Consider the following 25,982-nt stretch of genomic DNA (forward strand, 5'->3'; position numbering starts at 1 on the left):
AATTCAAATAAACGATTCCCAAACTTGATCCTGCATCGGGGTAAATTTGTACTGCCAGATATTTTAGTAAGTATTTAGTTTCAATCAAAATATTACTCTAATAGGTTCACAATAAATGCCTAATGGTTAAAAAGAATCAATCCATTGTGGGCTGTTTTATTTTACTGATGGCCAACTTCACTGCAGAATTCACAAAGTGGCAAGTGACTTGGCATGCAAAACACTCAAGAAAAATTTTAAAAACAAAGGAACAGGATCAACATGAAGATGGCTGCTGGGTTGACCATCTGTGGAGTTCCTGACACTGCCCTGGACTTCGCAGCTAGTATAGGAGCCCCCATATCTGAAAGGTAGTGTGTTAAAACAAACAGCAAGTTAATAAGTCTTTTGGGATTAGACAGGCCTGCATTCAAGTCCTGGCTGTGCCACTTTCTAGTCCTGTGACCTTGAGTAAATAAACATTTACATGTCAGCACATGTAATGGGATGATCATGGTAGTCTTACAAGGTTACTATGAGAATTGGAAGATATGACATGAGAAAAAACTTAGGGAACTGCTTAGCACATGGCAAGCACTCAAGAAATCTCTTGTTTACTTATTTGCTGTTTGTTTAAACAGCTGCTTAATACCAGGTTGATTACATATCCAGTTGGCATGCTCATGAAACACTGGTGGCTGAACAACATGAACTTCCTGTTCCAAGCTCCTATCATCAGTTTACAGAGGCTACCCCAGCATTTGAAAGATAATGCAGACCAGTTAGGTTCAATTCATTTTTGCTGGTTACTTATTCGCTCTAGGCCCAGGGCAAGTCATTTAAACTCTCTGAATTTTGGATTTCCTCAACTACAAAAGTGAGGAAAGTTATCTAAGAGATGTTGAAAGGTTGACTGAAATAATATACGTAAACAACTTGGAACAGTGATAACATGGTTAACTTTTGTCAAGCCCTCTTGTAAACTTTTGTTTACAGTGTGGTGAAAGCCACACCTGCATCACATCTATTATTCCTATTTTATATGAAAAGAAATGGAAGTGTAGAAAGGTTAAATCTCATGGTCAAGATTACATAGTTAACAGGCACCAGACTAGGAACTGAGCCCATTCTGTCTCACTCCAAAAGCTAGTGCTCAATTACCATCTCCTTATACCACCTCCCCCAGTTCCTTAACTAACACAAGTCGCAGTTCAATTCAGGGTCTACATAGTAAATTCACTAAGTATTCGACTGGTTCTCTAAATTGTGTCCTCTGTGAAATTTCTTGGACCAGTGGAGTGTGCCCTGGAATTGCTTTCAAAATCAGTATAGCACTAGGATGCAACCACGCTACACACACACGTGCACACACATATACACAATACAAGGACTAGGGACTGGATGAATTCATAAAAAAAAAAAAAATGGCACAAGCAAGAAGCAAATGCAATCACTTACTGGAGCTGTGAAAATCAGCTAAGTTTCCTCTAAAATTCTTTTAGGATTTAGGAGAAATAACAAGTTGTAGGAATATGAAGTCAAGACCTTCCTTTTACTCTAGGTGAATACTATTATCTATCACTGGTGGGGAATGCGAAGGGCTTACACTACAAAAAAGATGTTCCTGTGTTGTGAGCTTGCTTCAATTCAGAGCCCAGCAGTGTCTTTTTTGACCAGAGGAGTTTTCTCCCTCTTCTTATCCCCACTGGCACAAAGAAGATGAAGCTCTTTGGAGAAATACTGTGCTGAGATTTTCTTGATACATTAGGCTAAAATGTCTTATTGAATCTTATAACTCCATAAAACCTGAATTAAAGTGTGAGTACAGTAGCTGCCCCTTATCTGCAGGGACCCAAGTGGATTTCTGAAACCATGGACAGCAACATGTCCACAAGCCCTACACACACTATGCTTTTTCCTATACACACATACCTATGATAAAGCTTACTTTATAAATTAGGCATAGTAAGAGATAAAAAATAATAACTAATAATATAATAATTGTAACAATATATAATAAGAATTATGTGCATGTGGTCTCTCTCTCGCAACATATCTTATTGTACCATATTCACTCTTCTTCTTGTATGGTGCGAGATGATAAATGCCTATGTGATGAGAGGAAATGAGGTGAATGATGTAGGCATTGTGCTATAGCTTTGTGCTACTACTGACCTTCTGATGATACATCAAAAGGAGGACCATGTGCTTCCCGACTGGTTGACCACAGGTAACTAAAACCGCAGAAAGCAAAACCACCGACATGGTGCGACTACTATACTTGCTCACGACCTGACTCATATTCCTGGAGAAGCATAACATTCTTCCTGGTCATTTCAAAAAGCGCTGTTCTGCCCAAAATACAATCTGGAAGCAGTGACTGCAAGCAATCAATAAGAATTGGGCCATTATGGTTCTGGATCTAGCCACACAGCCATTAACTCGCTCTGGAAGCTCTGTACCCATCAAATGGAACATTGCAGAAGGGAAGCCTGGAATGACCAGACAAATCACTGCAGGGTAAGTACACACTGTGTACATTGGTAAAATACCACTCCCGATAAAGGTGGAGTGAAACACTATCAAGTAGAAGATGCAAATTTTATGCAATCAAACAAATATCCCACGATTACCTACTAGCCCCACTCTACTCCTTGTTAGGTGTATGAGCACATAAGAAAGTTATCCAACTTTTTCCAGCCTCAGTTTTCTCATCTATAAAATGGAGATAACAGAGCTCCTCATAAAGTTATCGTATATATTCATGTACATAAACTAATATTTGTAAGGGCTCAGAATAATAGTTGGCACATGGTAAATTCCATATAAATGATTGTTCATTAAATAAAATGTCTAGTCTAGCACCTGGCAAATATCTATCACTGCCATCATCATCATCATCAATGAGTCAGGCACTATGTTCAACATAATGAGAGAAAACAAAGATTAAAAACATGTAGTCCCTCCTGTTAATGAACTTTGCTCTAGTGGGGTAAAAACATGAAGCATATGGGAATGCATCCTGCTGGTTACTGATCTTGAAGTAGAACCAGAAACTGTGACAGCCCCTCCCCAGTCTTGTCATTCCACAAGAGACCCATCATTAGTTGTAACACAATAATGGCATTCTTCAAATAATTAGACCTAGGAACAGGTACTTCTTCCATGTTTCACAGTGATAAGAGAAGTGCAAAAGGCAATGGACATGAAACAAAGAAAGAGATTAATTCTGCCTGGCATTATTAGCAGATACTTCAAGGAAGAAATAGTATTCAAGAAGGTCCTTGAAAGACAAAAAAAAAAAAAAAAAAAAATTAAAAATATTGTATTGGGACTTCTTTTTCTAGCTATGACAGAGTTACTGGCTCTAAATTTCAATAGGCCCTCCCACTGAAAATAACTATAAAACTGGACAAAATGTATGAGGCAACTGTTTTTAGACCTTGGCTAGGAGACAGTGAAACTGCATGATGCTTGAGGTAAGGAGAACATCAACTGCTTAGGAACAATTTCCTGACCACTTTATAGTAAGTGAGAGACCGGCGCAAAGCCTACTGGGCATTTCCCACAAGACTTTGGCTAAAGACTGGACTATGATTATGCAGGGTAGACAATATGAGACCCACTGGCTGCTACAGACTTGAGATCAGAGCAAAGAGAATAGCAGTCAAGCAGTGCTGGGGAACACTGGAGGTTAAATGTAGCCTGAGAGGCTAAAAATCATTAATACCTCATTAACATCCCAGACGTAGAGCTGAGACACCAGAAAGGCTAAGCCAAAAGAGTAAAGACTGCATCCTAAAATAAGGCATACTCTATACCTATCCTAACAAAGCCTAACACCAAGACCTGACGAGATCCGTCAGGGGAAATAAAGTTTGGAGGCTAAGTCCCACCAAGTTAGAGCAGCTGAGGAAACACCATAGATGTTTCACTGATCCACTCGAAAGAAGCATAAAACCAAGTCTATACAGGTTGAAAGTGAATAACCAGTAAGTGAACTGCCTAACAGAACAAAAATTAACACTCTTCAGAGGAAGATAACAGACTCAATACATTTCCTAAATGTATTCTTACGAATATCCATTCCAAATCAAATATTACTGGAGAGAGAGTGCCAGAGAGTGAGAGACAGAAAGTGAAAGAGACAGAGAAAAGAAAAATAACAATGTGTGACCCATACTCAAGATAGAAGCCATCCCTAAAAATCTACTCCAGAGGTTGGATTCAGCACACAAAGATATTAAAAAATGTATGAATAAATGTTTAAATAAATTAAAAAATATGTTTAATGAATTAAAGAAATACTATCTTAATAATATTTAATCTCATTAGAAAATAAAAACCTTTCTTATAAGCTGGCATTAAGCACTGTTAAGAGAACCAAAAGATAAGCCACAAACTGGGAGAAAGTATTTTCCAAAATACCTATCTGATATAGGAGTTGTAACACGAATTCGCAAAAGACTCTTAAAGCTCAACAGTAAGAAAACAATCAAATTAAAAAGTGGGAAAATAATAAAACAAATATCTCACCAAAGATATACACATGGCAAGCATAAGAAAAGATGTGAATATTATCAGGGAACTGCAAACTAAAACAATGAGATACGACTACATACCTGTTACAGTGGCAAAAATAAAAATAAACCTGACAACATCCATGGCTACTAAGAATATGGAATAACTGTTGAGAAATGAAAATGGCATAGCACTTTAGAAGACAGTTTGCCAGTTTCTCACAAAGCTAACCATAGTTTTACCACATAATCCAGCAATCAGACTTCTAGGTATTTACCAAACTGATCAGAAATTTATAACCACACAAAAGGTTTTCACTTTAAGAAAACACAGAATGCAGGCACCTGGATGGCTCAGTTGGTTAAGTGCCCAACTTTGGCTCAGGTCATAATCTCATGGTTCGTGGGCTCAAGCCCCACGTTGGGCTCTGTGCTGACAGCTCAGAGCCTGGAGCCTGCTTCAGATTCTGTGTCTTCCTGTCTCTCTGCCCCTCCTCCCCCCAAAATAGCCAAATTATGGAAAGAGGGTAAATGTCCATCAACTGATGAATGGATAAAGAAGATGTGGTTTCTATATACAATGGAATACTACTTGGCAATGAGAAAGAATGAAATCCTGCCATTTGCAGCAACGTGGATGGAACTGGAGGGTATTATGCTAAGTAAAATAAGTCAGAAAAAGACAGATATCATATGTTTTCACTTATATGTGGATCCTGAGAAACCACAGAAAACTATGGAGGAGGGAAAGGGAGAAAAAAAGTTACAGAGAGGGAGGTAGGCAAACCATAAGATAATCTTGGATACTGAGAACAAACTGAGGGTTGATGGGGGTGAGGGGAGGGGAAAGTGGGTGATGGGCATGGAGGAGGGTACTTGTTGGGATGAGCAGTGGGTGTTTTACGGAAACCAATTTGACAATAAATAATATTTTAAAAAATACATAAACATTAAATAAATAAATAAAATTTAAAAACACAGAATGTTACAGCACCAAGATCGAACCTTAATATATGCAAATTTTAAAAACCACTTAGGAAACTGGGAGAGTCCCAAGATGAAATATGGAAAAGATAAATGAAGTGTATTACAAACGTGTAAACAACCTCACTGGAAGGGCTCAGGGTAAGGGTACTAATGTATATAACTGTGAAATGAGTGAAATCTGTATGACTATAGGCAAAAGCAGCTATTTATAAGTCTGGGCTCCAGTTGACAGTAGTTCCTACGGGTTAACAGTTCTGAAGCTGATATGCACGTATACTATAACTGAACAACTTAGTAAATGGTTGGGATGGGAAGTTGCGAATACACAAGGAGAAGAGGCTAGAAAGATCCATGTGGGTGACTCAGACTTGGAGACCTCAGCATCAACTCATGTTTATCTTAATATAAACAGAGATGGCTACCTAAAGAAATAGTTATAGATATGTGTATATGCACATGGTAGTATACACAAATGTATTCCCTTGATCTGTCTGCTGAGAGGACCTAGAAATAACAGCATCTAGTAGCAGTGAGCACACCTAGCAGCCAGATCTCAGTTTAGTTTTTTAATACCATTCCCCACTGAGAGGAACCAGTATTCCTTAGAGAAATATCTGAGTCTGGGTCTGAGGCAGGAAATACACAAAATGAGCCTGATCATCCCGTAGTGCCAGAAAGTAAGGAACAACTTAAAGAACAAAAAAAAGGTCCACATGATGGAGGTATAACAAAGGGACAGAGGAGCAAATGAAAGAGCTCCCAGTGCCCAAGGCTGAAAAAATTTGAGCAACAAAATAAGTAGGACTGGCTTATAAATCAGAGTTTAAAATAAACATCTTTAAGTCCACATTGAAATCAAGAAATGATTATAAATAAATGAATGTGATATGAGACAAGTCTTCTATGCAGTAAAACTCCGAATGATACATGTGGATACTTCACCCTCCAGGACAAGGAAGCATAGATGCCTACTCCTTATGTGAGGGCTGCAGATGGTGATTTCATTCCAAAGAGTGCAGTATGGAAACAGGAAAAAGAGAGCAGCTTTACAGTAGACAAACTTGATACAAACTACACACACTGCCTCAGCCAGGTGGTCAAAGTCAGCATCAAATGTCATAAGCATATTGCTTGTAGGTCTGCTGGATAAGATGTGATGAACACAGCAATTTACCTCTGTTGTCTTCCTTCCAAGAATATATAACCCCAACTAACCGTGTGAAAAACGTCAGAAAAATGCCAGTTGAGGGACATTCTACAAATTGTCAAAATTATGAAACTCATTAAAAATAAAGTAAGTCTAAGAAACTATGACAGGCAAGGGTAGGTAAGGGGACATGACTTCTAAATATACTGTGATATCCCTAATTGGATCCTGCAACACAAAGAGGAAATTAGGTAAAACTAAGGAAATCTGAATGAAGTATGGACTTTGTTTAAAAATAATGTAGTCAAATTTGTCCTGTTAATTATGACTAATGTAAGATGTTAAAAATAGAGGAAAGTGGATATATGTTACATGGGAACTTTTTGTATTAGCTGTGCTACATTTCTGTAAATATCAAATTGTTCTAAAATAGAACATTTATTTTTTTAATATAATAAAACTCACAATAGCATCAAAACCATAAAATTCTTTGGAATAAGTTCAACAAGAGCTGCAAGACCTCTACTCGAAAAAGTAAAACTCTTTTCTCATAGAAATTGACCCACAGAATCAATCTAATACCAATAAAAAACCTTAGAAGCCTTTTCAACAAATGGAATTATCAAGCTGATTCTAAAGTTTAAAGAACCTAGGATTCCAAAACAATTTTGAAAATGCAGAACAAAATTAGAGGATTTTTATTATCATATTTAAAGATAAATTACAAGGCTACAATAATCAAGAGAATGTGACATTCGTGTACATGGAGACTGTAGATCGGTGGAGCCGAGTAGATAATCCAGAAAAAGACCTACGCATGTATGATACATGGCTTTTTTTTTTTTTTTTTTTTTGACACAAGGGACAAGGCAATTCAATGGTTAAAGGATAGTCTTTTTGTAAAATGATAGGGAACAATTAAATATTCATATAAAGAATGAATTTCACCCCCACCTTATGCCATTCACAAAACTAATTCAAAATGAATCATATACTTCACCTTAGAAGCTAAAACCGTAAAACTTCTAGAAGAAAACAAAAGAAAAAACATCCACAACCCGAAGGTGGTCAAAATACTTTAAAAGGGACACAAAACATTAATAGAAGGACAAACTATCCAGTAAAGTATAGATAAGAGATTTGAAGACGACACATTAAGAATGAGGACATACAAGGGGCGCCTGGGGGGCTCAATCAGTTAAGTATCCGACTTGGGCTCAGGTCATGATCTCACGGTTTGGGGGTTTGAGCCCCATGTCAGGCTCTGTGTTGACAGCTCGGAGCCTGGAGCCTGCTTCGGATTCTGTGTCTCCCTCTCTCTCTGGCCCGTCCCCTATCAAGCTCTGTCTCTGTCTCTGTCTCTGTCTCTCTACCTCAAAAATAAACATTAAAAAAGTTTAAACAAAAATAAAAGAATGAGGACATGCAAATGGGCCACACGCATGTGAAACGATGTTAAACATGGACACAAGCAAACTGCAGACACAATGATCCACAACCGCACACCCACTTCAATGACTGCAAGTAAGAAGACTTGAGAGTAGCAGTATTGGCAAAGTGGGGAGCAGCTAGAACTCTTGTATGTTACTAGTAGAAATGTAAAATGAAATAATCGCTGCAGGGAATTATTCGGCCACTTCTTAGCAAGTTAAACATACACTTAAGACCCAGCAAGTTTACTCCTGGGTATTTTACCTAAGAAATATGAAAACATGTGTCCACAAAAAGCCTTGGACAACAACATTGGTCGCGGTTTTATTCACAATGGCTCCAAACCGGAAACAACCCAAATGTCTATCAACAGATGGATGGGTTAATAAACTACAGTATATTTGCCCAATGGAATACTAGTCAGCAATAAAGAAGAACAAAGCACATACCACAGATGAATCAAACAAACATGCTGAGTATAAAAAGACAGTTAGAAGAGGATCTATACTGTATGATCTCATTTACATGAAGTTCTACAACTGGAAAGAGTACGTCTATATACAAAACAGTAAGTGATAAGAGAAGTAAGAAGTTGGCTGCAAAGCGGCCTGAGGAAACTTTCAGAACAATTAAAATGTTCTATATCTTAATGAGGGTGGTGGTTACATTGTTGTATGCATTTATCAAACACATATACTAAAATACATATACGTTTTACTGTATGTAAATCAGCAAAAATGTTTACAACTAAGCATTTAAAAATCCATGTGGTGTGAGGAGAGGGAATGCAGTGATAGACCACGAGGTGGTGGGAAATGTGGAGAGACAGCAGGACCTAACCTCCTCCTATGTCCTATGTATTCTGCTCAGGTCTGAGAATCCTGTGACAGGGAATCAAACACAGTCGCCATTCTCACTGATACCGTGGGGTGGTGAAGTAAGCAAATAATTAAATACAGTGAGAAAAATGCTCTGATAAGACTTATGTAGGTATCAAGGGAACATCGGAGGGGCTGAGAGACTGCCAGTAGGAGGGTTTCAAAGGGGAGGTGACAATCAGAATTTTAACGGAAAAAAATCAGATATGCTCGAGGAAAGAAGGGTACAGTGGTGGTAAGAAAGAAAATTACTAGCAAAGGCAAAGAAGTGGAAGATAACACAGCTTGCTTGGGGAACAGAAGAGAGATCAAAAGAGATGAACAGAGACTGAAGGGGAAAGTAGACAAGGACCATGTGGGGACAGGCCCCATACATCAAGGGATTCCGATTTTATTCTGCAGATGACTGGGAGGTATTCTCCTGAGAAGAATATGGTCAGGTGTATGCACGCTGGCGTGGATTAGAGAAGGAGCAGGGAAAGGAACTAGAGGCCACAGGAGACTGACAAAGTAACTGAGGCAAGGGATAAGAACTTGAACCATAGACTGGTAAGGAGGCAGTGAACGAAGGAAGGGCAGAGTTCGTGACCTGCTAAAGTGCCCGAGGCAGGTCACAAATCCAAGTCCATCGCCCCTCCTGGAATGAAATCTGTCCTAATACCTCAACCTTTTTCAGATTAAAACTGAATTCAGTGTAGCAAGTTATAGAGCCACAAGGAGAGCCAGAGCCTCACTATGACCAGAAAGAGAACGATACGGCTCTGAGCATTAGCTCCTTCAAATTCCCCTTTACTACCAACGCACCCGGCAGGGGTTTCAAAGTGATCGTCCCCATGTTCTTGGGAGTGACTGCCTTTCTACAACATACTGGATGGGAAACTTGTTTTTCACCCTGCTGCTGGTCTTGGTTGACTGCAATTCCTATGCACCTAATCTTGCCATTCATCTGTCTCCCACATCCCCAGCTCTCTTAATGCTAATGAGCTCCAACTGCAGAATGAGCCACACTATTTAGTGCCTGGTGGCAGCTTGGACAAGAGGCTATCCCCTCATGTTGTGGCATGTTTAACTACCCAGAGGAAAACAGGGAGAAGTCACTGTCTGAATGTTTAGTGGGGATGGAAATGTTCCAAGTCACTCTTCCACGGAGTGTCCTGAGAATGAAAACACAATCCAGGGTTATTTTCGATGAGGAGTGTGGTGATGACTACTTCCGAAATTCCAGTATTTATCCATCCCAGAAATAATTATGAAGACCTGCAATGGGCTGGGCCCTGTACTGCGTCCTGGGAGCCACCAGAGGAGGAGGCAGTAGAAGGTGGTTCACATGCTCCCTCCACAGCTCGCTGAAGGCATACAAGTGCTCGCTCCTTCCCTAGCTCTCCTGCAATGTGGGTCTGGCTGGAACCCATGGGCAGGTGGGGGCAGAGATGTGATGGATGCTCCTGGCACTCAGGGTGCTGGAGAGTCTCAGCTCAGAGCCTCTGATGGGGGCATTTAGGAGGGGAGAGACCTGAGACTGTGGGGGAAGCATGGCTTTCCCCTCACCTAAGCCTCTTCAACTATAGAGGTGCTCCTCCTTCCTACTAGAAAGCCTTCTCTCTCTTCCCTGCTTCTTAATCCACACAGACCCCACTCAAACAGCATCTCCTCCATGAAGGCTTTCTGACAATCTAAGGCAAGTTAGATAACTTGTCCTCTGTATTCACACAATTACTGTATGTCATAGAGATGATGGTGCTATAGCTGGGCTTTAAACGAAATAAATCAGTCAGGTAAAGATAAATATCATATGATTTCACTGATATGTGGAATTTAAGAAATACAACAGATGAACATAGGAGACGGGAAGAAACAATAACATAAAAACAGAGAGGGAGGCAAACCATAAGAGTCTTAAATATAGAGAACAAACTAAGGGGTGCTGGAGGGGGTGCTGGGTGGTGGGATGAGGTAAATGGGTGATAGGCATTAAGGAGGGCACCTGCTGGGATGAGCACTGGGTGTTATATATTCAGTGATGAACCACTGGATTCTACTCCTGTAACCATTATCATACTATGCTAACTAATTTGGATTAAAAAAAAAAAAAAAAAAGAATGGATACTGACAGGTGGGAGGCAATATCACATTGTGGTTTTGATTTCCATTTCTCTAATGATGAGTGATATTGGGCATGTTTTCATGTGTCTGCTATCCATTTGCATGCCTTCTTTGGAGAGATGTCCGTTCATGTCTTCTGCCCATTTCTTAACTGGATTATTTATTTTTTGGGTGTTTAGTTTGACAAGTTCTTTATAGATTTTGGATACTAACCCTTTTGTCATTTGCAAATATCTTCTACCTTTCCACAGGTTGCCTTTTAGTTTTGTTGACTGTTTCTTTTGCTGTGTAGAAGCTTTTTATCTTGATGAAGTCCCAACAGCTCATGTTTGCTTTTGTTTCCTTTGCCTCCGTAGATGTGTCTAGTAAGAAGTTGCTATGGCCGAGGGTAAAGAGGTTGTTGTGTTCTCCTGTAGGATTTTGAGGATTCTCTGTCTCACATTTAGGTCTGTCAGAATGACTAAAATTAACAACTCAGAAAACAACACATTTTGGTGAGGATGTGGAGAAAAGGGAACCCTCTTATACTGTTAGTGGGAATGCAAATGTGTGCAGCCACTCTGGAAAACAGTGTGGAATTTCCTCACAAAGATCAAGACAGAGCTACCTTACAACCCAGCAAGTGAACTATTAGGTATTTATCAAAAGGATACAAAAATACTGATTCGAAGAGGCATAGGCACCCCAATGTTTATAGCAGCACTATCAACAGTAGCCAAATTATGGAAAGAGCCCAAATGTCCCATCGACTCATGAATGCATAAATAACATGTGGTATATATATATATATATATATATATATATATATATATATATACACACACACACAATGGAATACTACTCAGCCATCAAAAATGAGATCTTGCCATTTGCAAATGATGTAGATGGAACTAGAGTGTATTAGGCTAAGGGAAATCAGTCAGAGAAAGACAAATGCCACACAATTTCAGTCATAAATGGAATTTAAGAAACAAAACAGATGAACACAGGGGAAAGGAAGGACAAATAAAACAAGATAAAAACAGAGAGGGAGCCAAACCATTAAGAGACTTTTAAACTATAGAGAACAAACTGAAGGTTTGGGGAGGAAACGTGGGGGGGGGGTTTGGGGTAGGCTAAAAAGTTGATAAGCATGAAGGAGGGCACTTCTGATGAACACTGGGTGTTACCTGTAAGTGATAAATCACTAAATTCTACTCCTGAAACCAATAGTACATTATATGTTAACTCGGATTTAAATGAAATCTTGGAAGAAAAAAAAAGAATGGATTCGGGAAAAAATATGTATACAAAATATATACAGGGGCAGTCATAGCGCGATGTCTGAGAGGGTGCAGTCACTCATTCATCCATTTAGCATATATCAGTGAACTCTGACTGGGTGCCAGGCTCACTTTTCAGTGTTGAAAATTCATCTGGGAGCTTGGGAGGCATGGCCCCAACCTACACAGACCAACAGGCTAGTGAACAAGTATTGGTCTCTCTCCCACGAACACACCTGCCTTCAGAAAACAAAGATATGCCCTGTTGGCAACTGCAGCACCTGTGTTGTCTTGATGTGTTGGTTTGGTCTCAGGAAAAGAGTGAAGATTTTAGTGCAAATAGAAAACCCTGACTGGGATTTGCATATGGCAGAGAGAACACAATCTCAATCCTATTTTGATATACAAACAAGGCTTTTTCTTTTCTGTTCTTGCTATAGGCTAGATAAGAATCTTCTTCAACATTTCATATCTCTGGAGCTAACAGCACGATGTATCTTTCTGAAATTTTTCTTCCCGTTTACTTCTCCACAGAAAGACATGTTTATTTCTAAAAGAAAAGAGCAAGTGTGGAGGTTCCTCAAAAAATTAAAAATAGATCTCCCCTATGACCCAGCAATAGCACTGCTAGGAATTTACCCAAGGGATACAGGAGTGCTGATGCATAGGGGCACTTGTACCCCAATGTTTATTGCAGCACTTTCAACAATAGCCAAATTATGGAAAGAGCCTAAATGTCCATCAACTGATGAATGGATAAAGAAATTGTGGCTTATGTACACAATGGAATACTAGGTGGCAATGAGAAAGAATGAAATCTGGCCTTTTGTAGCAACGTGGATGGAACTGGAGAGTGTGATGCTAAGTGAAATAAGTCAGACAGAGAAAGACAGATACCATATGTTTTCACTCTTATGTGGATCCTGAGAAACTTAACAGAAGACCATGAGGGAGGGGAAGGAAAAAAAAAAGAGTTAGAGAGGGAGGGAGCCAAAACATAAGATACTCTTAAAAACTGAGAACAAACTGAGGGTTGATGGGGGGTGGGAGGGAGGGGAGGGTGGGTGATGGGTATTGAGGAGGGCACCTGTTGGAATGAGCACAGGTTGTTGTATGGAAACCAATTTGACAATAAATTTCATATTTAAAAATAAATAAATAAATAAATAAATAAATAAGATTTTTGCCACAATCATTACTATTATTCCCTGGCTTATTCTCAAGGGCCGAATGTTCTTTCTACCAATCTGCATTTTCTGGGGACCCAAAAAATAATGCTGTGTTGCTTTCCGATTATTCTAGCTTTCTGAATCCATGCTTCAAAGTGAAGGTATAACCTTATGTGCCTATTCAGTGATAATTAGAAAGCACATTTATTTCCCTTTTTTTTTTTTTTTTTTTTAAATTTTTTCCCAACGTTTTTTATTTATTTTTGGGACAGGGAGAGACAGAGCATGAACGGGGGAGGGGCAGAGAGAGAGGGAGACACAGAATCGGAAACAGGCTCCAGGCTCCGAGCCATCAGCCCAGAGCCTGACGCGGGGCTCGAACTCACGGACCGCGAGATCGTGACCTGGCTGAAGTCGGACGCTTAACCGACTGCGCCACCCAGGCGCCCCCATTTATTTCCCTTTTAATTGGTAGACTAGAGACATCCCATGGGGAGAGACATGAACAACCCAGAGAGTAAAACTATTTATACAAGGAAATCAACCCCTATAAATTAACAAGGAAATCAAATGAACTACAAAGAACTTCCTATGCTTCTCCGAGTTTTAAGGAAATAGTCCGTCCATCCGATACTAACCAAAGTCATAAATAAAATATTAGCAAATTGAATCCAGCACTAAGTTTAAAGAATGAAAACTGACGTCAGTGCCAGAATGGTTTCATATTAGGAAATGTATTAATATAATTAATTACATCAATATATGGAGAGGTAAGAGGAAATGAGGGTTTTGAGAACACGTGGGCAGTTTCCTGGAGCAGTGCAGGCCGGAGCTCTAATGGCAGGGGCTCTAGCAGTGAATCCGTTGAGGAACTGGGACAGAAGCTGCAAGGGAGTCTCTGGAGGCTTGGTATAAATGAGCACAGGGAAGAAAGAAAGAGAGTGGTAACTTGAGGCAAGGGCTCAAGACACAAAGGATAGTGCATGTGTGTGTGTGTGTGTGTGTGTGTGTGTACGCGCGTGCACTTTAAGGTGGCAAATATTACAACACGTTTATAGCCTACAAAAAAGGAGCTACTGCAGAGGGAATATGTATGTAAATATTAGAAAAGGAAAGGAAAAGAGGTGAACTCTCTATCAGTGCATGGTTGAGAAGTGGCTGTGTAAGTGGTTACGAGCTCAGACTCTGGGAGCAAGACTTATGGCTTTGAATCCTCCATCATTTACTAGCTGTGTGACCTTGAACAACTTTCTTAACTTTTCCATACCTTACATCCTCACCTGTATAATGAAAATAACAGTGATGCCCTCCTCACAGAATTACTATAAGGATTAAATGAATTAATATTTCTAAAATGCTGAGAATACTTCCGGGCATTGTGTTAAATAAGACAAATAAAGTCAATGTCTTCAACTAAGTACAGACTACGGTGCACTACTAAATATAATACTTGGTCCCACTAAGTACAGAACAGATATTATAGATCTATATTATATAACACACTAGGTACTATTTTTTTCTGACTGGGGACACAGAAGCATGGAAAAAAGGAACTGAGAGGCTGTCAGACAATCAGATAAAGAGTAGAGACTGGGAGCTGCTAATATCACCTACAATCAAAAAGGGGGTTCCATGGAATCATCCAGAAATCCCAAAGTTCCACTTTGTCCCAGAATGACCCTGGCCATAACACCAAGACAGAAGGGAGGAAGTATAATGGACAAAGGAGGCACAGCAAACTGGAGGAGGGCCCAGATGAGGACAGAGTCTGAGAGAACGGGGCTCAAAATGGACCTTCAGGCTTTGTTCTGTATACTTCAGTATTATCGGAACCTATAACAATGAAAATGTATTGATATAATATTTACTGTCTATAAAAAATAATATAGGGCAAGATGTTGCCATCAGGGAAAAATGATTAAAGGGTATATTACAGGGATATCCCTATATTATTTCTTACAACTGTGTGTGAATATATACATACCTCAATAGAAATTTCAGTTAAAAAATAACAAAGAAGAGTGTGCATGAAAGAAACCCCTGCATTGTCTTCCTCACTCTGATTCTAGCCACCACTGCAGAGAGGGGCAGAGGACCATATATTTTATAGAGAGAAATTAAATCATGACAGAAGGCACATTTCTCTCTCAACATGTGATGATGCACAGGGGAAAAGGCTGGCAGACCGTTCCTCAAGGGCCTATCAGAATATCCTTCTCTTTAGTCTCTTTGCCATGGTCCATGGTATTTCTTCAGTTCTGCAGCTCAGAACTCTGTGTTGTTGGTGTGTGAAGAACTAACCCAGCGCTCAGAGGAGAACACACAGGAACCAAATTTACAACATTTGCGAAAGAACCCACAATGCCAGCACATCCAGGTAGCTAAGGACACAGGTTTTGTTAAAAAGCAACCTTGGGGGCACCTGGGTGGCTCAGTGGTTAAGCGTCCAACTTCAGCTCAGGTCGTGATCTCGTGGTTTGTGAGTCCAAGCCCCACATCATGCTCTGTGCTGACAGCTCAGAGCCTGAAGCCTGCTTCAGATTCTCTGTCTCCCTCTCCCTTTGCCACTCCCCTGCTCATGCTCTGACTCTGTCTTTCAATAATAAATAAACGTTAAAAAAATTAAAAAAAAACAACCTTGGTATCTTGATATGTGGATCTTGAAAAACTTAACAGAAGACCATGGGGAAGGGAAGGGGAAAAAAAAATAGTTACAAACAGAAGGGAGGGAGGCAAACCATAAAAGACTCTTAAATACAGAGAAGAAACTGAGAGTTGATAGGGGATGGGAGAGAGGGGAAAGTGGGTGATGGGCATGGAGGAGGGCACTTGTTGGGATGAGCACTGGGTGTTGTATGGAAGCCAATTTGACGATAAATTATATTTTAAAAAAACAAGCCAAAAAGAAAGCAACCTTGGGTTCAAAATCTCTACTCTCACTTATTAACTGTGTGGCTCTGGGAAATCTTCCTTACCTCTCCAACCTGTGTTTCCTCATCTGGAATAATGAGAGTGTAACAGTATCACTGGAGTGCCTGGGTGGCTCAGTCGGTTAAGTGTCTGATTCTTGGTTTCAGCTCAGGTTGTGAGATCAAGGCCTCCATCAGCCTCTGAGTTGAGTGTACAGCCTGCTTGGGATTCTCTCTCTCTCTGCCCCTCCCTTCCCCTGCTCCTGCACATGTGCTCTCTCTCTCTCTCTCAAAACAATAAATCCACATTTTTTAAAAATAACAGTACGACCATATTTGGAAGATTAAATGTCACAGAAACTTCAAGATAAACCTAAAGGATTGAATAAGTACATTGAGGTCTACCCCTGCCTAAAACATTACTAAAATAATAGTTAAGGAATAAAACAAGTATGATATGCAAGGTCAAAGAGAATAGAGAGTAGACAAAAGGGGAGAGAGATGCTAATAATATTTTTTTTGGCTCAATAAATAGATACAGATATAGATATAGATATAGATATAGATATACATATACATATACATATACATATACATATACATATACATATACATATACACTTTTAATTTTTTTTTTTTTAATTTACATCCAAATTAGTTAACATATTGTGCAACAATGATTTCAGGAGTAGATTCCTTAGTGCCCCTTACCCTTTAGCCCATCCCCCCTCCCACAACCCCTCCAGTGACCCTCAGTTTGTTCTCCATATCTATGAGTCTCCTCTGTTTTATATATATATATATATTTATTATATAAACACATATATATATATTTATATAAACACATATATATATATAAACACATATATATATATAAACACATATATATATATAAACACATATATATATATTTATATAAACACATATATATATATATATATAAACACCACTTCTTCTTTATCCATTCATCCATCGATGGACATTTGCGCTCTTTCCATACTTTAGCTATTGTTGATAGTGCTGCTATAAACATGGGGGTGCATGTGCCCCTTCGAAACAGCACACCTGTATCTCTTGGATAAATGCCTAGGAGTGCAACTGTGGGTCATAGGGTAGTTCTATTTTTAGTTTTTTGAGGAACCTCCATACTGTTTTCCAGAGTGGCTGCCCCAGCTTGCATTCCCACCAACAATGCAAAAGAGATCCTCTTTCTCTGCATCCTCACCAACATCTGTTGTTGCCTGAGTTGTTAATGTTAACCATTCTGACAGGTGTCAGGTGGTATCGCGTTGTGGTTTTGATCTGTATTTCCCTGATGATGAATGATGTTGAGCATTTATTCATGTGTCAGTTGGCCATCTGGATGTCTTCCTTGGAGAAGTGTCCATTCATGTCTTCTGCCCATTTCTTCACTGGATTATTTGTTTTTTGGGTGTTGAGTTTGATAAGTTCTTTATAGATTTTGGATACTAATCCTTTATCTGATATGTCATTTGCAAATATCTTCTCCCATTCTGTTGGTTGCCTTTTAGTCTTGCTGATTGTTTCCTTCACTGTGAAGAAGCTTTTTATTTTGATGAGGTCCCAGGAGTTCATTTTTGCTTTTGTTTCCCTTGCCTCCGGAGACATGGTGAGTAAGAAGTTGCTGCGGGCAAGATCAAAGAGGTTTTTGCCTGCTTTCTCCTTGAGGATTTTGACGGCTTCCTGTCTTACATTGAGGTCTTTCATCCATTTTGAGTTTATTTTTGTGTATGGTGTAAGAAAGTGGTCCAGGTTCATTCTTCTGCATGTCGCTGTCCAGTTTTCCCAGCACCACTTGCTGAAGAGACTTTCTTGTTTCATCAAAGATTAGTTGGCCATACACTTGTGGGTCCATTTCTGGGTTTTCTATTCTGTTCCATTGATCTGAGTGTCTGTTCTTGTGCCAGTACCATACTGTCTTGATGATTACAGCTTTGTAGTATAGCTTGAAGCCTGGGATTGTGAGGCCTCCTGCTTTGGTTTTCTTTTTCAAGATCGCTTTGGCTATTTGGGGTCTTTTCTGGTTTCATACAGATTTTAGGATTATTTGTTCTAGCTCTGTGAACAATGCTGGTGTTACTTTGATAGGAATCACGTTGAATATGTAGATTGCTTTGGGTAGTGTCGACATTTTAACAATATTTGTTCTTCCTATCCAGGATCATGGAATCTTTTTCTATTTCTTTGTGTCTTCTTCAATTTCTTTCATAAGCTTTCTACAGTTTTCAGTGTATAGATTTTTCACCTCTTTGGTTAGATTTATTCCTAGGTATTTTATGGGTTTTTGGGCAACTGTAAATGGGATCAATTCCTTTATTTCTCTTTCTGTCGCTTCATTGTTGGTGTATAGGAATGCAACCGATTTCTGTGCATTGATTTTATATCCTGCAACCTTGCTGAATTCATGAATCAGTTCTAGCAGTTTTTTGGTGGAATCTTTTGGGTTTTTCATATAGAGTATCATATCATCTTCGAAGCGTGAAAGTTTGACCTCCTCCTGGCCGATGTGGATGCCTTTTATTTCTTTGTGTTGCCTGATTGCAGAGGCTGACTTCCAATACTATGTTGAATAATAGTGGTGAGAGTTGACATCCCTGTCTTGTTCCTGACATTAGGGGGAAAGCTGTCAGTTTTTCCCCATTGAGGATGATATTAGCATTGGGTCGTTCATATATGGCTTTTATGATCTCGAGGTATGCTCCTTCTATCCCTACTTTCTTGAGGGTTTTTATCAAGAAAGGATGCTGTATCTTGTCAAATGCTTTCTCTGCATCTATTGAGAGGATCATATGGTTCTTGTCCTTTCTTTTATTGATGTGATAAATCACATTAATTATTTTGTGAATATTGAACCAGCCCTGCATCCCAGGTATAAATCCTGCTTGGTTGTGGTGAATAATTTTTTTAATGTATTATTGGATCCGGTTGGCTAATATCTTGTTGAGGATTTTTGCATCCATGTTCATCAGGGAAATTGGTCTATAGTTCTCCTTTTTAGTGAACAAGATATATATTTTTAAATATAATTTATTGTCCAGTTGGCTAACATACAGTATATACATTGTACTCTCAGTTTTGGGGGTAGATTCCTGTGATTCATCACTTACATATAATACCTAGTGCTCATCCCAACAAGTGCCCTCTTCAATGTCCATTACCCATTTTCCTCTCTCCCCCACTCCCCACCCATCAACCCTCAGTTTGTTCTCTGTATTTAAGAGTCTCTTATGGTTTTCCTCCCTCCCTCTTTGTTTGTAACTATTTTTTCCTCTTCCCTTCCCCCATGATCTTCTGTTAAGTTTCTCAAGATCCACATAAGAGTGAAAACATATGATACCTGTCTTTTTCTGCCTGACTATTTCACTTAGCATAATACCCTCCCGTTCCATCCACGTTGTTGCAAATGGCAGGATTTCATTCTTTCTCATTGCCAAGTAGTATTTCACTGTATATATAAACCACATCTTCTTTATCCATTCATCGGTTGATGGACTGATAGAATATTGTTGAAGGAAAGTAACAAATCAGATTGAACAGAGGAAGGAGAAACCTAAAAGCATCTAGCCAGCCTTCCTTGCAAAATCAAAGTACAAAAGGATAAGAAGGAATTCTAGAAATTCAAAGTTCTCTTTTAAAATGTATAACTAAAACCTAAAGAAGGACAGCAACTTGTCCAAAGAGACACAGCAATTAGTGTCAGAGCCGGGACTAGACCCACTTCCTGACTCGAATCCTAGTGCATTGCCATCAGGCATTTCCCCTCCCTTGACTTGGTATCTAAGTGGGAGTTCCCAGTGTGTTGATCAAAGACAGCATTTTCTGTTTTTCTGAGTGTGTGTGACTTTAGGGAACTGAAGGAGGAAATGAGGGTCACTGAGATGGGAAGGAAGGAGAGTTTGGGAACCAGGAGGGGCACCGGAGTACCTCCTATGGCCAACCAGAATTTTGCATTCTCGCTGTTTGATTTTTCCAAAAAGTATCTGCACAGGCAGAAAAGCAGTGCAGAATAGAGCCACACGAAGGAGGTTGCTCTTGATGTTTTGAAACTAATGGCGGCTCAGAATTAATTCGCTGCTTCTCTGGTCCCAGGTGACAGCGCTGATGGAAGCCTGAATGAAGTTCAGCAAATTAATCTTGAATATTTTATGGGTCCTGAATACTATATACACAGTATTCCTGATGTTGATTACTGTCTCAGTCAGTGCAGGGGGGATTTGTTTTATGATGATTTCAATTACAGATAACTGTTATACCCGGAATCACATATCAGCTGCTTGTAAACCAGAATGTGATATGAACACTGGCTGCCAAAAGCCAAGAGCTGCCCAGGACACACTTTTAATTTAAAGCTCATGATAAAATTACTCTGTTTCTAGAGAAAGAAGTTCCGTTCCTCCCTTGTTTTGTGTGCTTTCCCATTGGTCCTGGCCCCGCTTGGGATCTGGAATTGTGCAGAAATGACAGGAATGCTGCTTTATGCTCCTTTCTGCTTTTCTACTGGGAATAAACAGCATTTGAATATTGCTGTTTTGTATGCAAGGTTGGGCTAAGGGAAATGACCCAGCAATCCTTACACCCTCAAGATGCATTCCCTGCCTTACATAATAGGTACCTGGTTTCCTGCAAGTAACCTGGATGCCTAAGTGTGATGCCCAGAAACACCAGGGAGCGCTGCAGAGAGACAAGGGACCTTCAGGCATGCATGCTGCCCACGTTAACAGGCCTTCTCCCTTGTCACACTCGGACACCTGAAAGCCCTCCTTCCTCTACTTAAGCTAACAGCATGTATGCAGCCAAGGGCAGCGCTCTAAGCATCTCAATTTGAGAAAGGCCAGGTGGCCAGCAACTGGCAACCCCACTCAGAGGCCTAAAGCATCACAGCTGGAAAGGAAGGGCACTAGCTAAGTCTGATTTGTGGTTCTACTAGGGGGAAAATGAGGTTCAGAGTGAGGCAGGGCACTCCTCCAACTCACAGAGAATTAGCTCACCTCAAAGTAGAATCTCAAAGCCTGACCTCGAAGTAGAATCAGACATCACTGCTCTGAGTTCAGCAGTAAGCTTAGAAACACCTTATTTCTGTTTTCTTACTGGTTTCTCACATCAGAGTCTCCGAAAAGGCAAAAGTTTATGAACTTGTTTTTATAATCACACCTCCTTCCAGCTCTTAATGTTTTCCACAAATGTTACATTGTCTTTTCTATTTTTTTAATGCTTATTTTTGAGAAAGAGAGAAAGAGAGAGAGAGAAAGAGCAAGCAGGAAAGGGGCAGAGAGAGAGGAAGACACAGAATCTGAAGCAGGCTCCAGGCTCTGAGCTGTCAGAACAGAAGCCAACACCAGGCTCAAACTCACCGACCAGGAGATCATGACCTGAGCCAAAGTAGGATGCCTAACCGACTGAGCCACAGGCACCTCTCTTTTCTGTTTTAATATCCTAGTGGTCAGCACTGCAATGACCTCACTCCACAAACCATGGTTTTCAGCATAACAGAGACACAGAGAGCCAGTTCGATGACCTCCAGAATGAGCAAGTTTAGAGAAAAAAATCTGTTTGGCCTCATCTACTTGCACAGGTGTTACCATGTGCCCGTCCATCTTAACCTCTCAGCCTTTGTCTTTCTGGTCCTCCCCATGTTCTCCATTCCTGAGCCTTGGCATGAATCACATACACCAATGTAATCTTAATTTGGAGTTTATGAATAGAAACAACGTATTGTTATTTATGGGGATCCCCACAGAAAAGACCAAGTCCATATGCTCACCACTCTGTGACTACCAAACAAAGGTACCATTTTTTTTTTACACTCAAATTATTATAGCATAAACCCCACTTATATAAACCCCTCTATCAAATCCCCAGCAACTTCACCAAGCACATCCTCTGGAACCTGCTGTTCTGACCAGACCAGCCACCACTTCCTCCTGGCCTCTGCTGGTGACTACCACAGTTTCTCAACTTCCAGGACAGGGCATTGTGCTTTCTCACTCCTCATGGCAGGCCGTGATGTTAACTTGCTCCCAAAGAGGTAACTACACACTCCTGGAACTGTTCTAAAGGCCCGCGGGCTGTTCTAAAGGCCCGCGGGCTCTACCTCACTCAGTATGCACTTGGCAGCCGGCCCTTGCCGATCTGTTAGCCTGTCCCAGAAAGTGGGCCCAACTCAGAGCCTTTGGTAGGATGCTCCCAGCATCTTCACATCCATGACCTTTCTCACACCCTCTTCACTCGGCTCCAAATTAAGGAAGAAGTCCTTCCACACTCCCATCCAACACCAGCACCCTTCCTGCTCTAGGATTAACTTCTCAGGTTGACAGTGGAAACCCCAATTTTTTCAGGAGGAAACCCATAACCACACCCTGGAAAAGAAAGGCATAAAGGTCAACAGGAAATTTAGCAACATCTGGCCTTTTACCAGATTAAGTGACAGCATGAGATATGCCAGTGGTCCCCCTTCATTATCTCACCTCACCAGAAAGAGAGTTGAGGCCTGTGCCCCTACCCCCTTGTCTGCTTCGAGCTGCCCTTCTGCCATGAGCAGATGCTGGAGTGGTGAGGAGACTCATGAGTTTTCTAGGAACAGACAAGGGCAGGCAAAATCCAGAGGCAGAAGCAAAACAAAATGAAAGAAAACAGGTCTCTACCTCCAAGGGACAAGACACACTGCCAGCACTGCCAGTTGCCTTTTCAGAACAAAACACTTAAAATCTCAGACTGCAGGATTTCCATCTTGTTCTTTGGTACATGTGGGGCTTCTCCAAGAAAAATGAGGGGGCTATTAATTGCTCTATATGTGCATGGCTGAAAGGGCCCACATCAGTGAGATGGTCCTCCAAGAATTTTAGGAGGCTCTACTCCAAAGACAAATGGCAGTGTTCATCCTGAAATGCTGAAATTGTCTTTAACTCCACAAATGGCAGAATTTCTAGCTTCTAAAAAAAAGTTTAGTGTCTGTCAGACTTCCTGCTGCATTCAGATGACACTCTCAATGCTGTCACACAGAGATCCCAACATGGATGCTTTCTAGGCTTTTTAATCTGCAAGGGGTTGCTGGAAATGAAGCTATGCACTAAAAAAAAATTTTTAACTTAAAAATGGGGTCACAAGATGGCAGAAACACAGCAGGACCAAGTATGAAAGTGCAGTTTGGGTAAATTGGAGACTTTAAGAAAAAAACAGCATAATAAACTTGATGGCCCAATTTGGCAAATAAGTTCCTTGAAAATGCTCCATTTTTTTCCCACATAAAAAAGCAGATTTCCAAAGCTTAGTTAGCAGGAGATAGGGAGCAAGTATTCTACATTTACGTGGACTGCCAACAAAGAGAAAGATTAGGATTCAACGACCTTAGAAACATCAGAAGGACACTGGGGGCCCCACTTCCTCCCGCAGACTCTGTTGCCATTTCTCAGTGGATGCTGCCTTCCAAGTGGTCCCTGGGGTACTCAAAATGGCCTAGGGGCTAAGAAGTCGGCAGGGCTTCAGATGCTCTCAGATGGGGTCCGGTGGGGTCCAGTAGGCTCAGCACTGGGGTCCAGTGCTCCTTAGTCACCTCCCTTTAGACCCATCTCCAGCCCCCTGCTTGCCACAGGACTTAGTCATAGTCAAACAGAGGCCCAAGCCAAGAAACAAGGGAGAGAGCCTTTCACAGTACAGGCATACCTGGTTTTACTATACTTTGCTCTATTGCACCTTGTAGATATTGTGTCGTTCACAAGTCGAATGTGTGCGGCAGCCCTGCATCAAGCAAGCTGTGTTTCTGACAGCAAGAGCTCACTTCACATCCCCATGTCACCTTTGGGTAACTCTTGCAATATTTCAAACTCTTTTATATTTATATATAAAGATATATATAAAGATATATATATATCTTTTATATTTCAAACTCTTTCATATTTGTTATGGTGATCAGTGATCAGTGATTTTTGATGTTGCTATCGTAACTGTTTGGGGCACCAAGAACCGTGTCCAAATAAGATGCTGAACTTCATTGATAAATGTATGTGTTATGACAGCTCCACCCACTAGTCCTTCCCCCTCTCTCTCCTTCTCGAGCCTCCCCTACTCCCCAAGACACACAATATTGAAATTAGACCAATTAATAATGCTACAGTGGCCTTGAAGTGTTCCAGTGAAAGGAAGAGTTGCACATCTCACTTAAAATCAGAAGCTAAAAATGATTAAACTTAGTGAGGAAGGCATATCAAAAGTCAAGAGAGGCCGAAAGCTAGGCCTCTTGCACCACACAGTTAGCAAGTTGTGAATGCAAAAAAAAAGTTCCTGAAGGAAATTAAAAGTGCTACTCCGGTGAACACACAAATTATAAAAAAACATAACAGCCTTATGGCTGACGAAAAGAAAGTTTGAGTGGTCTGTACAGGAGACCAAACAGCCACAACATTCTCTTAAGCCAGAATCTAATCCAGGGCAAGACCCTAATTCCCTTCTATCTATGAAGGCTGAGAGAAGTGAGGAAGCTTCAGAAGAAAAGTCTGAAGCTAGGAGAGGCTGGCTCATGAGGTTTAAGGAAGGAAGCCATCTCCATAATATAAAAGTCCACGTTGAAGCAGCAAGTACAGTCACAGGAGCTGTGGCAAGTTATCCAGAAGATCTTGCTAAGATAATTCATGAAAGTAGTTACACCAAACAACAGATTTTCAACGTAGACAAAACAGCCTTCTGTTGGAAAAAGACGTCATCTAGGACTTTCATAGTTAGAAAGGACTCAGAAAATGACATATGCTGGCTGAATGGGTTGTTCTTTAAGGAAGACATTCAGAGCTAAATACCCATAACAGCTAGAAGAGGGATGGCTGATTTCTGAGATGCCCCTTCTGGCAGCAGATGAGAATGCTTTCCTTGGGATCCTTCAGAGGTGGGCAGGGGGAGCAAGGAACAGGTCACTCTTCCCTTTCTCTTTTCTCCTGATTTTCTATGGGCCACAACTTACACTGATGGCTGCCTCATGAAGAGACAAGTGAAACCCTACAAAGAGAGAACTCAGCACGGTGAGTTCATAACAAGCCCCGACCCTAACCTGCCCATGTTCTAACATGTCCATTCATTCAGAGACTTCTTGCATTTCTTAAGCCCCACTGGTACCAAGTCTTATGGGGTCTCAGCCTTGGGGAAGTGCGAATATAAGAACCACCACAGACAAACTTCACAAACATTTATAAACATCAGGAAGATGACTTCAAGACAAGCAACATCCAGCGTAGCCAGAATGTTCTCCTTCTTGTGACACTAGGAATAACCACTGTCCTGGGTGTGTGGTTCCAGGCCCACCTTCATCCAACTCACTGGTGAATTTAACTTTGACCCTTTCTATTTGTGGATTTAGGTGCCTTCAGCTCCTGTCTGGAGGAAATGACTTGATGGGGTATAATATTCCAATAAAAAGTACACAAGGGAACATATGTTGGCTCTATAAATCAACAATCTCCAACGTGACCATTAAATGATTATTTCCTATTTTTCCTCAAAGAGTCCACGATGAAGTTACCAACACCAGTGATAGAGGGTAAGGGTGGAAATTAGACCCTGAGGTAAATCAAACACTTTCTTCCTCTGCCTCGC

The 25,982-nt window shown here is 40.5% G+C and overlaps 1 protein-coding gene across 1 annotated transcript in view; it reads left to right on the forward strand.

The window, feature by feature from the left end:
• Positions 1-2,389: 2,389 nt before the first annotated feature.
• The window catches only part of TRPC7 (transient receptor potential cation channel subfamily C member 7), a 229,017-nt gene continuing 205,424 nt past the window's right edge, over positions 2,390-25,982 (forward strand). Inside the window, exon 1 of the mRNA XM_078450799.2 lies at positions 2,390-2,499. Coding sequence (XP_078306925.2) covers positions 2,390-2,499 — 110 coding nt within the window. The remainder of the gene's footprint in view (positions 2,500-25,982) is intronic.

The sequence above is a fragment of the Panthera onca genome, chromosome A1, assembly GCF_046562875.1.
Source record: "Panthera onca isolate mPanOnc1 chromosome A1, mPanOnc1 haplotype 2, whole genome shotgun sequence".
Classification (NCBI taxonomy): Eukaryota; Metazoa; Chordata; class Mammalia; order Carnivora; family Felidae; genus Panthera; species Panthera onca.